Source organism: Chanos chanos, chromosome 10, assembly GCF_902362185.1.
Source record: "Chanos chanos chromosome 10, fChaCha1.1, whole genome shotgun sequence".
NCBI lineage: Eukaryota > Metazoa > Chordata > Actinopteri > Gonorynchiformes > Chanidae > Chanos > Chanos chanos.
This window is the reverse complement of record NC_044504.1, coordinates 31,896,627-31,910,125: the sequence shown is the minus strand read 5'-3', so window position 1 is coordinate 31,910,125 and position 13,499 is coordinate 31,896,627. Positions and strand designations below refer to the sequence as shown.

The following is a 13,499-nucleotide window of genomic DNA, read 5'->3' as shown; positions in this document are numbered from 1 at the left end:
TAGTTGCCATTCTGGGTCTCATGATAATGTAAACTTCAAATGTCTGTTTTAGATTTCTATGTTTGTACACATTTCTTACAATGTCACTGATGGTTCGTTATAAAAACATACACTGTTCTCCACTGTCTAATGATGAATCCACTGAACACGTGGAAACCAATATTCACTGACTACTTTGCAGATAGTTTTCAGCACTATAAATGAAGCCATTCATTTTACACTTGCTGCAATGATGGAGGTGATTAATAACTGATGTTTCTCCCCTCAGACACTTCTTCATTCTTCAAGCTCTCGTTAAAAAGTAATAACAAGGCTCTTGCTTTGGCACTTGCTGCCCAGAAGGAAAGGAGCAGAGAACTTGAAGCAGAGACGCTGCGTTTGCAGAAGAATGTGCAGGCACTGTGCTTTGACCTTGCTATCCAACGTCATAAGAACAAACAGATAGTAAGTCAGTGAAATTGAGAGTCGAGATCTTATTGAAAAATGTTATTAACATGAGCTTAATTGTCTAGCTGTTGTGTTAATAGTATACGATGTGGGAGCAGAGAAACCAAGATGATTACAGAAAATGTTCTTGGTCCTTTTTTTAGCTTGCTATTCTGCGCGAATTCTATGATACCTCCCTGAGCAGTCTGACCAAGGCAGTAGATCTGTTTTCCGCTGAAGAGGTAGGGTGTTCCTTTTTTGCTTTGCACTGTTGTCTTCCATATATTTATAGTTTCAATCTCTTGTACTTACATGAATTATGCTCAGTTGTGGCGTAATTACAATTACTATCTATCTATAGCTGTATGTATGTATGTATATATATATATATATATTTTTTTTTTTTTCCCCCCAGGAGATTGACAAACCAGGTATGTCCAAGGCCAATGAAGGTATGGGAAAGAATGAGAAGAGTGTATTGATATTTCTTTCTCTTTATTCCTAATTTAATCAATGTGTTCATATCATTTATATTTTCAAACAGCAAATGCAAGTCAGACAGAGAAGGAGGTGGTGAACCTTTTACCACTGGATCCGAAAAGAACATCTTTTTCATCCAGTGGCTCACATGTGAACTTAAAGAGACCTGCGCAACTCAGTTTATGCAACTCAAGCCTCAAAGCTGACCAGGAGCATACTGTGACAGGGGCAGTACATGATAATTCACTCTCCCACTCTTCTGCTGTAACCAAAGACCAATCCCAACCAGAGAGTGATATCACATTGCAGCAGAATACTCTGTATGATACAGAAATGGAGATGACCTTTGCTGACCCTGTTTCAGAAATAGACACTGTGGAGAGTAAACCCAGAAGAGATATCCGGGTTGAATTGGATAATAAAAATGAAAACCCACAGTCTTGTTTGCCAGTCAAAGGGAGAGAGGCCAAAATGTCTACTAATGGAAAAATGCAAGTGAATTCAGATGGAATCACTGAAGTCATTCAATCAGTGGAGTTACCCTCTGAAACACAACCTGATACATGCACCATCACTGGCACTGATGATCCACTAGAGACTCAAGTTACTGAGGTGGAATTGGCTGCTGCACTCAGAAAGACTCATGTCACATCTCGAAATCCCAAGACTAACAGACGAACACGTGACCCTCAAAAACAAACAAGTGCTCCCTTTAGACCTTCAGACTTAGAGAAGACTTGTGCTAACTCTTGCGAATCACTCTGTAGTGCTTCATCTGATCTCGAGCAAGATGACTACTTCAGTGATATTAATGCTCAGAGCCAAGTGAGTCAAAGTAAAGGAGTTCCTTGGGATGTAAGTGCAACTGATCACAAAAATGCAAAAAGGAAGAATAGAGAGACATTCGTTGTACTTGCACCTCATATTGCTGTTCCGAAAAACAGAAAAACGTATATAATTTCTGAACCGAGGAAGGTCAGGAAGTCCAAAACTTCATCAATCTATGTAGATAATGCAAACGAAGAGGAAAACGGCGTAGAAAGTGCACAAGGAATGCACACAGACTCTGCTCTGTCAGATCCTGTTGACTCTGATGTTCATGTGAGTGACACTACAGGCCAGACAACAATACATAAAACCAATCCACAAACCAAAACACATTCCCAACCTCCTAAAAACAATAAAAAGAGCAGCAAAAATGTAACTCAAGGAAATCACGGTAGCTCATTTGTCAACAAAAATTCTTTAAACACGTTGATGACTTCAGGTGTTCGGGCAGCAGCTGATATTGCCAGAGGTGATAGTGACATGGATGAGAACATTGGGGAAAGCCAAACTCCATGCTCAGACTTTTCAGTGAGAACTGAGGAACATCATAAAGATCCTGAGGTTATTCTGTGCAAACATGCCAGCGACCTTGACCAACAGAATTCTGTGGAAGCCAGTGTTGGGGAAGAAAACTTTCCATGGCAAATCCTTCCCATGTCTGTCACTGCGACACATACCAAGCCAAAGAAAGTGAGGAAAGGTGAGACAATCAAGGCAAAAAAGAAAAAGATTATTCCAAGCGAACACCTTCATTCCTTGGTGAGGGAACAGGAAAAAGGGGATAGCTCTTCACGTAAAATTGAGGATTCAACTGTTGAGTCGTCAGGTCAGAGGGAACCTGGGGACAAAAGAGACGGTACTGCTTTTACTGACGGAAGACAAGCGATGCCTCAGTTTTCAGGTGTTGCAGCTTCAGAGGACTTACACAATGAACACAAATCAAAAACAGGGAAGGCCAACTCAGATTCGGTGCCAGTTTCTCATATTTCTGAGAACTGTTCTGCAGATGATGCTGTGAATCCCGCTGATTCCCAAAGCTTTGGTTTAAATGAAAACAGATCCTGCAGCTCGAAACTCCAAACCAAAAAACACAACCCTTCAAACACTAGTTCTACTTCAGTTTTAAAGGAAAATACAAATTCTTTGATCTCCAACCACCCTGAAAACTGTCAACGCTTGAAACGGAAAACGTACATTTTGCCTCTTGCCACTACGGAGACGTTTTCACCCGAACGGGTTTCCACCACCAAGGACCATCCTACCCCATGTGACACTGAAAGACTTTCTCTAAAGCAGGCAGACTTGCTCACTGAAGAGAGACCTCCATGGGAATCTCTAAACTTTGGTTCCTCTGAGATCTTTGCTTCAGATAGCCTGTTGCTTAGCCCAGTATCAAGAAGGGCCTCTAAAATGAATGGGGAAGCAGTTAATCAGTCTCCAGGTAATCTCTTTAGTCTCTCTCTTAATACATACAAAGTAAGGAGATTTTGAGATTATTACAGTCCCATACCAATCACAGCACTGAGACCTTAAATCTGCTCTCAAGTGAATTCTTATACATTATAAATTTGTCTTTAACTGAACTGTGTTTATTTTTACTGTGCTCAGTGGGAAGAGTCATGAAGAGCTTAGAAAACACTGACTGGGCTGTTGGTGAAGATTCAGGGAGGTCACGTAGAAGAGCAGTCCCCATCTCTTACAAGGAACCGCCAATTAATTGGTTAGTTCCCCTTTGTATTACCTGCTCAAATTTGCTACCAATAACCGCTTTATAAATGTTAGAATCCCTTGATTGAATTGTTTTTATCTTTCCCACAGCAAAATGAGGCGTGGCGACAAGTTTACGGACACCAAGTTCCTGAGCTCTCCAATTTTTAAAGAGAAACATAGGAAAAAACGTGCTCAGAAACAAGGAAAATTGGCATAGTTTTGTTGTATTAGTTAGTGCTTGTATAAGCTTTGGGTCAGTTTATATTGGTTTTTTTTTTTCTTTTCTTTTTTTTTATTGATGATTTCTTTAAGTTGTTTGCCTGCACAATAAAACAATGCAAGTCTTTTTTTAGTAATAGCACCCATGACATTTCCTCTGTGTGTGAGTCTGTGTAAACAAAAGTTTTTTTTTTTAAAGACTTGCTGTTGTGTAATACTGCATTGTATAACAGCTAGTGCAGCCTACCTCCCACTGGGCTGTTGCAGCGAAGTGACCCATTCCTTTTGTTGGAGTGCCTGAATGAATAATTCAGATTTGTCTGTACACCTGAGACGACCACTGTTCCTTGACCTGCCTATTAAGCTCTGGCTTTGTGCTTTCTACAATTTGTATGCAACCCTCTGAGAAGGCAGGGTTCACAAACTGTGGACCTTCATTCGGAATTTTGTTTTCTCTTGTTGTATTAGTCAAGCGGTTATAAGAATTCTCAGGTGAGTTTTTCAGATGTCATTGCTTGCACAAATAAGTGTTCCCTTAAAAAACAAATGTATGTTTACATGTTAAAGGCAGGAATGTATGCATTGATTGCATTTTTATATGGCAAATGATTTTACTGACAGTTTTGTTTTTACTGGCCTTGTACAATTTAAGTGTTGGCGTGCAAATACTGGCTTGTGTTGATCTTCCAGGATTCCCTGGGTGACAAAACACTTGTAACCCTAGACCTCTGAGTCAAATCCGTGCATTACGTGTACTCATCCTTGGCTTTGAGGCACAAAGAGCGGTGTCACATTCAGCCCTGCACTGCTGTATTGTCTATGGTAGTAGATTAAGCGGATGTAACTGCAGGAACACAGTGGTTATGGTTACCAGACAAACTGAAATGCCATTCTGAGCATGTGTTGCCCAGTGCTTTTATTTGCTGTAGAATGTATGTTCTGTCATATTGCTACAAATGCCATTGTGGACATTCTTGAACTTGTCAACTGAAAATAAAAGGTTTTTGGTTCACTGGTGGTGTCAGTTGGGGTTCTAGAAATGGAGACTAGACGATTGAAGCGAGATGTTGAGGCCTTGCTGTAAGTTACTTCTCTTCTTTCTCTCTTTACATGCTCCTAAAATCGGGAGGCCACTGTAGAGTTCTGTAAATTTTGTGCAATCTGGAGTCCAAATTTACAACTATGTTTAATGACGTGCATAAATGATGTCTACTATCTGTTGAGGAAGAAAGATCCTGATTAATACATGGATTGATGAATGGAGTCAATGAACACATGGATTTATTTTTTATAAATTTGGGTTAACATTTCTCCGGGACATCAAAGATGATAACATTTATTTTATTCACTGATATAACTTACCTAGTATTATTTTATTGATATATTGTAAACCAAATGGCAGTTTATGTTTAAGCAACATTTACAATCTTGATCCTTAGCAGTTAATCTGCTTTAAAACAGCAGTAACAACAGATCAAGCCAAACTGGACATTGGCACTTACTTGCTTGATTTGTATTATAGGACAAATTGTGTGTTGACTGATGCTGCTTTTCTACTCATTAATAGTGGGGAATACATTGGGCGGAGACTTAGGGAAAATAACTTTGATCCTATGGGGAAAGGATCCTCTACAGTGCTGGATGAGTTGGTAGGTAATTGTATTTGTATTTGATTAACTCACTGTTTATGATTGCAAAGTTGATCCAATGACTCTATAACATTAAGAGAGTGTCTTGATGTGAAATTGTGATTACAGTGGAGTAGTAGGCATGTATGTCAGTTTAGCTGAAACAATTGAGAAGTCCATTTCGCTATCGTAGGTGCATCTTTAGAGGAAATTTAATGATGCCTTATTTTGTTGCCACAGATAAAGATATGGTTGCATAGACCAGATAACTAAGTTTACACAAGATGTAATGTTTATTCCTTTATTTATTTTTTCTTTTCACTCAGACCTCTTTACTTTGACTTAATAAATATTTGAGTTTTCATATTGTTAGGCGCATTATGATTTGGCCATAAATGTGGCCCTATGGTGGTTAGATAAAGATGATGAGCAGGATTTGATGGAGACTGATTTAAGGTGAGTATTTTGATGGTTATTGGTTAGGTATCTAAAAAATAAAGCTGAATTATTTTAAAGAACGATACACAGAAGTGGCCGTGACTTGTGTCTCATCACATTACTTTTGTTTGGTATTTATATATAATGAATATTTTTTTTCCCTGTTCCTGTAGTTCATAATGACTCATATTTAGACATAAATATGTCCTTTTAGAGGACTCGGCAGTCCAGGAGATGACCAGTACCCTAACAGACTGGAACGAGAGGCCATGATCCTCTCATCTTTTGCTGGCATGTTACTGGTTAGTATGTGACTGAAGGTTGTGCTCCTTTTTCAAAAACAAGGCTTTTTCATCTGAACTTCTCTTATTTTGTTTAATACTTCTTGTCATCGCTGCTCTCCAGAATAAGTTGCCTGTGAAGGAAATACTCTCGCTCTATAGCTCTAAGCCGTCAGCTTCCTATTTCCATCAGCACACAAAGGTAATTGTCACACCAACAGAAATTATAGTGTTGTAAATGGGTGAAAATATCAAACAGTTTTTTGATAGCAGTCATAACAAACTAGTCTTGTTGCAGTCAACTATGTGAACAGAACTGTTAAATTGCACAAGAGAGCTACTGTGAGAGCAGAAGAAATACTGCACAGAAAAATATAGATCAGATTTTGACATAGATTTAATAACAACCGGGCTAAAATGTGATTTGAAAATGCATTCTTTTATTTTTTTCATACTCTTGTATTAGAGTTGTTGTGTATTTTAATAGTGTCTTTTCTTAAAGGTGCTTGCCATTGACTGAGCAGAAAGAGGCGCAGCCAGTGTGCTTCGGTTCTGATTTGTTGCTTGATGAAATGATATGATTGTACTGAATGCATTTTTAATGTTAGCGAATATGTTCTTTTCTTCACCACAGAGCGCCATTGTTCACCCATTCTCACTGTCATATCACCCATTCGCCATGCTCCACTCATTCAAGGCTGTGGACCATTCTAAAAGACACAGTATGCTCCTTCATTTGCCTTTTCCTCTAGAGTACAGTTTGTGTTGACATTTAAAAAAAAACCATCGTCGTGTAAGACAATGTTTTCCATTATCTTCCTTTATGTGACTAAGCCAAGAAGCTAAAGCGCTGGAGCAGTCAGCACAGGAAAGCTGGTGACACCGTAGACTCTGTGGGGTGTGAAACTGTCCAGTCCTGCTCCTCCTCATCCCACTCCACTTTCACTGTGAGTGACCTCTTTGAGAACTTGACAAAAACAAATTAACAATGCCCATTTTTTTTCTCCGCTTTATTTTATAGGTACCATGTTTTTTTTGTTATTATTATTATTATTTGAAGGGAAAATAGCACAGGAATAATCAACATCAAATGTTTTTCCTAGCTGTCCGTTGGCCCCTGAGGATCATCCTTAACAGCAGCTTGTGAAAACCAGCAGGTCTTGTTTTGTTAGCATCACTGACCGAATGTTTTGGTAGTGAATGCTGCGTTGAATTTAGTGCGCTGCAGTTCACTGCAAGGAACATAATATTCAGCTCAAATAGTTTGGGTTCTCTGCAAAGGGTCACCTAGCAGTTTTTTCAGTTAAATGTTCCAATGAACATCATGTCTTTCTTGAATGTGTCGGCTCAGAGTGATGGATCACAGAATGCAGTCTGAGATAAAAACAGTTAAGAGAGGCTGCAAGTATTTGCCAGAGTTGCAAAGAATGCTTTACTCCCATTTATTGGGGGTGTATAGTGCTGCAATTCTGTTTATATGGGAACACTTTTCTGCAAAGCCACCTGTGTGATATTTTCGCAGCACAACTCATTAACAGTGTTGAAACAATTGAAGGTATTATACACTTTATTTTATAAAGTCACCACATTAAACTCTGACACCTCTAAAATGAATGTTTTGTTTTCTCCATACATTGGCTCATTTCATTATGCCGTTGTAGTCTCTCGTTGTAGGTGACACAAATGTGATGTTGTTAAACTCGTAGTTACAGAGAGTTAAAGCTGTCTTTTGCTATGAAACCCTTCTCTCTGATCACTTTGCTCTCTGTCAAACAGGCTAGTGGAAATTCCCTGAAAGAACAGATGGAGCATGATGAAGGCTCACAGGAATCTCTTCATAGCCCAAGATAACACACGTCTAACCACAGAGTATTCTTAGCAAAGAGTGTCAATCAAATCATGGGAGTCAGGCCCAGTGGATGTCTCTGGTGTGGTCCAAATTCTCAGTAGAATTTAGGTTATGTTTTATGTCATGTCAAATGAATTTGAGATTAAAGGTCTTGTTGATGAATGTCATGACTTCACAGTATGTTGTTCATTTTCTACAGATTGTGGTCTTTATGTGCAGAACGTTTTGTTTAATAGACAGATCTCAGATTGCTTTTGATTCAGTTCACTATTAAAGGCTTAAACAACCAGCTACTGTCTTCACACTCGTTGACTTTCTCTATGATTGGAGTATGTGTTACAACATAAAGAATGCAGTGCTAGTTTGAGCTAGAAGAGCTAGTCTGTACATGCATCTCTATTTTGTTTTTTAATGTAATTATTCTATTTTGTTCATTTGTGCGTTTATTTCACTTTCATTGCCTACTAGGAGAGTATAATAAATTTGAGAGAAGTTTCCACTTCATATGGTAGGCATGACCCTCTTGTAGTTTCTGGACTCACAGTATACTAGTTACACATAGAAGTCCATCCATTGGTTGTTTCAGACCTTTTTTTTTTTTTTTTTTTAAATTAGCATTGTCATCTTCATTATCGTTTTAAACATTCCATGTTGTAATCCATTTGGGCCGATTGGAATATGTCTGTGTAGGCTCCACAGAGATGGGTTATGTACCAGAGGAGGATTTTACTCTGATCAGTCAGAATTCTTATCTCTGTCCAGATTAAAACTTTTGTTCCATTACTGACTGATTGTAAAAAATTGAAAAGGCATTTATTTTCATGAATGTTGTTTTTGTTTAGGACCATTACAATAGAATGTACTTCGTAACCTCGGTAAATGATAAATAGCAACAACAACAGCCACAAAAAAAACGAAAAAAAAAAAACAGAAGAGTGGACTGCTCGGTCTAAAGGCTTGTTTTGTAACCTCCTACAGACTTCTAAAGACTTGTTAATGACCCTACACAAACCTTACTGGACCCACCAACCTGACTACTGGAGATTCAGTAACCAGGGTAACACAAGCCACTATGCCACTGCTGGTTCCCTCTACAGGATTGTTGAAGTAATTTCTATTAGTAGTGCCTTTTCTTGAGTTATCAAGAATAAAGTGTATTTAACATGAGCAGTTTTTCGATCTTCATTTTATGCATAAAACTGAATCTTGGAGATATTAATCTCTATTACATATTTATTAAAAATTCCCATTGTGGAGATTTTCGCTCAAATTGACCAATCGGGCCACACTGACCTTATCTTTGGAAAGTCTGATGAGATGGATTGGGAACACCTCTGAAAATGTGAACCAACCAGATATGATCATTTTGTCTCCTGCAGTGATTAAATACTAAAAAAATAAAATGTTATTAAATAAAAGGGTTTTTTTTTCAGACATGCATTTACAATGAATTTGTATAAGCAAAAATGTTATTTAACATTCTCATGTCAGTCACTTTAGTTTCTCTTGATTCTTTTTGTTCAGTCTTCTTAATCGCACGTTTCATGCACACAGTACAAAGCAAAGAGTACCAAATTACTGATAGAATGGCTCCGATGACACAATAGCGTGGAGAAGGCAGGCTGTTTTATTTTCTATGTTTTTGACTGACTTACACATAGCTGAGGTCACAGGATCTGATAGTCTCATTCATGTCTGCATGGCAACACAGGAAAAACATGCCTCACTAACAATGTTTCCAATCAGAAAAGGGGTCACGGACAAAGAATAAAACGCCAGGTGATGGGGCCCATTTGTTGGAAGCAGCAAAGAGGCACACTTTGGCATTTTCCAGTAAAACATGCTAGCTGCTAATGTGATGCTTCATGATGTGTGTTAGTTGACATGATTTAATGTGTAACTTAAGGAATGCGTAAGTATTGCCTGCAGAAATATCATATTGCGCAATTAATTCTATTATCATTTGATCATGAAGCAAACATAGGTATAAAAGATGATCTTTAGAATAATGCTTTCTGGACTGGAGCCCGAAATAACTGAGCTTTCCAGGGCCTTTCAGTGGGGGTGTTTTTTGCTAGAAAGGGTGATGTAACTGAAGGGGTTCATGTTTGAAAGACACCTGTAAAGTTTCTGCTGACACAAATTCATGACGATTTGAATGACAACACAAACAGTTGTACCTGTCTCACTGTAACATGTATAAAAAGATGAAGCACAGACTCTTGCAACAACAACACAAGCCAGCTGTACGATCTACAGGTCATGGGCAAGGTTAGTTCCTCAAGGATTGATCCTTAGTCAAGAGATAATGAACAATTAAGTATTAATAGTGAAGCATCATTACAGCTTGGTGATCATTTCATTGTTCTTTTTGTTGTGTTTTGTTTTGTTTTGTCTTACTAGATTATCTTCTACGAGGATAAGAACTTTGGTGGCCGTCACCATGAGTGCATGAGTGACTGTGCTGACCTGCACTCTCTCTTCAACCGTTGCCACTCCATCAGGGTGGAGAGCGGCTGTTTTATGATCTATGACCGTTCCAACTTCATGGGTCACCAGCATTTCTTAAGGAGGGGGGATTACTCTGACTACATGCGTATGATGGGGATGAATGACTGTGTCAGGTCTTGCCGTATGATTCCCATGGTAGGATTCCGTAAAAAGACAGCACTCAGTTGTTTTTTAGTGCCCAAATATGAGGACTACGGAAGCTCATCAGTTTGTTTCTCTCTTTCCTTTTGTCATTAGCATCGTGGTACCTTCAGAATGAGGCTGTATGACCGTTTTGACATGGGTGGCCAGATGACGGAACTGATGGATGACTGCCCTAATATCATGGACCGTTTCCATATGATGGACATCCAATCCTGCAACGTGATGGATGGCCACTGGCTCATGTATGAGCAACCCAACTACAGGGGCAGACATTACTACCTGAGGCCTGGCGAGTACAGGAGATACGCTGACTGGGGTGGAATGAGCCCAAGGATCGGCTCCATCAGACGCATCATGGATCTCTAATGAAAGGAGTCCTTACGAAATGTCTGCTGTATGCTCTTTTTCACACGCTGAATAAAATGGTGTCAGTGCTTCAGTGTATTCAGTTTTGTTCTTGCTCTCTGCACTTGGAAGGGTCATTTTCTGATGGTGACATCTGCTACATATTGCCTGATTTCTCCATGTCTGGAGGGCTGAATAAAACCATCGAGGAATTAATACTCATAAGAAAGGGGTCAAGCGTGCTCTGTTCTTGAATCATGTGATTGTTTTCTGTTTATTGTACTTTCAGGTGAAAGATATACATTTTCTATGTTTATTAATTCTCTGGAAGTCTGGACATACTTACAGATATTTAGAGATTATTTCTAATGAGATTCCTTTCCGATATGTAGATATGTAATCAATATTCCACTGAATGAAACACACAAAATTTTTTTAAAACAAATACAACTGAACAAACAAAAAAAATGAAAAATTAATAGAGGAAAATAGGACAACCTATATTTTACAACCACACACATACTGTTTTAAATAGTACATTATTTGTAAAAAGGCCTAAAAAAAAGGCATGGGACATTGTTAAAACAGTAACACAACAAAAATCATACTTAAAAGCAAGCCAAAATAAACAAAACAGTGAAATGTTCCCTGCAGAAGCTGAAGTTGCATTATTACTGAAACAAACATATACAAGTGGACTGCACACTGACAATTGGAGAATAATATTCTAAAATCAACCTTTTTTATACAGCCTCATTTTGTGAATATTTAAATTTATCCAAGAAGTGCTGCGAATTGTGACTTGATGGAGTAATGACTTAAAGCAACTTATGTTTGGACAAAACCCCCAAAACTATTAACTGTGATTAATCTTTGATTTGTTCACTGAAAAGGATGAAATATCTGTTTCAGTGAGTCTATAAATTGTAAACCAACTGTCACTGTTAACAATGTTTAACCTAAGTATATATATTTTGTATTCATAATACCATATACAAAAAAATACCATATACATTTTTTAAAAATACAGGAAAATATATGTAAATATAAAAATTAGGCTTGTTCGCATGTCTGCAAGTGTAGTGTATATTGCCACGCACTGATACAGATGTGCGCCTGTGGTGGAACAGGTCCGTGACCGTCAGATGATATTCCGGCATTGTGTGCATCACAGCATCTCCCTCAGTTGCCATTTGACTTCTACATTCCATGCTAACATTTGTCCCGCCTAGGTCCATTTCAAGATACGACCGGGCGGTCAGGACGGAACTCGGACGTATGTCGGGGAATGGAGGGACTGTGGATTTAACCAATGATCATACAAATATAACGTCACCAGTCTAAACAACATCCTAAGTATATAAATCTGTTACAGCCAGCAACACCACCCGCAACATAAATAGGACACAGATAGAGTCGGCTCAATATCAGGTTTTTTTTCAGAAAACTGAAAGGCACCAAAAACAAAACTTTAGCCAGCACAGCCTGGCTTAAAGGTGATATTTGCCACCGGATAAACACCGGATAAGCCAGGCTGGGGTGCATTTATAGAGAGGAGCAAACAGCGCTCAGGTGAGCAAGACAGGTAACTGCGCGGGTGACACCTACCTGCCTGGAAGAACAGAAAAACAGAGAAACACATTAAGCAAGCCACCAGCAGGGGTAGTCAAAATACGACACCTTAAGGGGCAGAGGAACATAACAACATCAAAAATGACTTCAGTATATCTAAGGATCAAGGTCAAAATACATGAGCTTAGAATTATGACTATGCTTGATGCCTCGTATTGAAAATTAACTATAATTAAAATCTTATGAACTGATTAGTTGCAGATCAAGGGCTTCATGTACACCGTTGCTGAATTTGGTCCTAAGGCAAAAAAAAGTCAAATTTACTGCTACACTCAGCTCTTAGTGTAACAGCCATGCAAACAGTCAAAATTCTCTTCCTTTAAGAGCACTCGTAACTCATAACTTGTATGAGTTATCTGTAGCTCTCCTAAATAGGTAAGTTAATATTCCCCGAGACAGGATTGCCCTTTCCTCACTAAAACATTAGATGAATTTGAATTTTCTGAAGTTATATGAGATTTAAGGCTATTTTATGCTATTTCTTTGAGGATGCTCTAGCATGCTCTCACATTATACACAGACTCAGACTTCTCCACTCTGTAATATGCCTTCTTTCTACAGTGATGTTTTCTCTCTTCTTCTACAGATACTTGTTTTTGCTGATACTCACTGAAACATTATCTTAGTAGTGCATAGCCACACTTTGATGTACAAAAAACTAGGGTTTGATGACATCCCCATTGTTTTTGGAGCCTTACCACTTTTCTAGGGCTTATCTAGGAACATAAGCCCCCAACAAGTTTTCTTCAATGACTAGGGCCACTACTGTAAGCATTGTTGTTGTGTTTCTCAGTCCAGGACTCAAGTACGTCTGCCCTGCACATGTTTTTTCAGACCTGTAGTGTTTAGCTAGATTTTGGATAAACTAAAGCTAACAGCTCAAGCCAAATAGATAAATTAGTTCATGCAAAGGAAGGCTTGACAATTTTAGGCTAACAAAATGGGTCTCAAGCACTGTGTAGAGGAGGTTGGTAAAAGCCCTGGTAACTGTAAAATGTACCACAATGG

General features: G+C 38.6%; 2 protein-coding genes across 2 annotated transcripts; both read left to right on the top strand.

The window, feature by feature from the left end:
• The first annotated feature begins 4,702 nt into the window (after positions 1-4,702).
• Positions 4,703-7,861, top strand: c9h2orf80 (chromosome 9 C2orf80 homolog). Its single transcript, XM_030787579.1, has 8 exons — positions 4,703-4,743; positions 5,231-5,312; positions 5,665-5,747; positions 5,944-6,031; positions 6,135-6,212; positions 6,645-6,732; positions 6,845-6,957; positions 7,787-7,861. Exons 1-8 carry the CDS (start codon positions 4,703-4,705, stop codon positions 7,859-7,861), a joined length of 648 nt encoding a protein of 215 aa, XP_030643439.1.
• Positions 7,862-10,121: 2,260 nt separating this feature from the next.
• On the top strand, positions 10,122-10,880 carry LOC115822405 (gamma-crystallin M2-like). Its single transcript, XM_030786241.1, has 3 exons — positions 10,122-10,130; positions 10,263-10,505; positions 10,608-10,880. The coding sequence occupies exons 1-3, from the start codon at positions 10,122-10,124 to the stop codon at positions 10,878-10,880; spliced, it is 525 nt and encodes a 174-aa protein (XP_030642101.1).
• Positions 10,881-13,499: the final 2,619 nt, after the last annotated feature.

What these genes read in the sequence shown, in the direction of transcription:
- c9h2orf80 (XM_030787579.1), top strand. Translation starts at nt 4,703, where the DNA reads ATGGAGACTAGACGATTGAAGCGAGATGTTGAGGCCTTGCT. An exon ending in CTACAGTGCTGGATGAGTTG is followed by an intron (nt 5,313 to 5,664) that starts GTAGGTAATTGT and finishes TCATATTGTTAG; the next exon opens with GCGCATTATGATTTGGCCAT. An exon ending in CTTTTGCTGGCATGTTACTG is followed by an intron (nt 6,032 to 6,134) that starts GTTAGTATGTGA and finishes GCTGCTCTCCAG; the next exon opens with AATAAGTTGCCTGTGAAGGA.
- LOC115822405 (XM_030786241.1), top strand. An exon ending in CTTGCCGTATGATTCCCATG is followed by an intron (nt 10,506 to 10,607) that starts GTAGGATTCCGT and finishes TTTTGTCATTAG; the next exon opens with CATCGTGGTACCTTCAGAAT.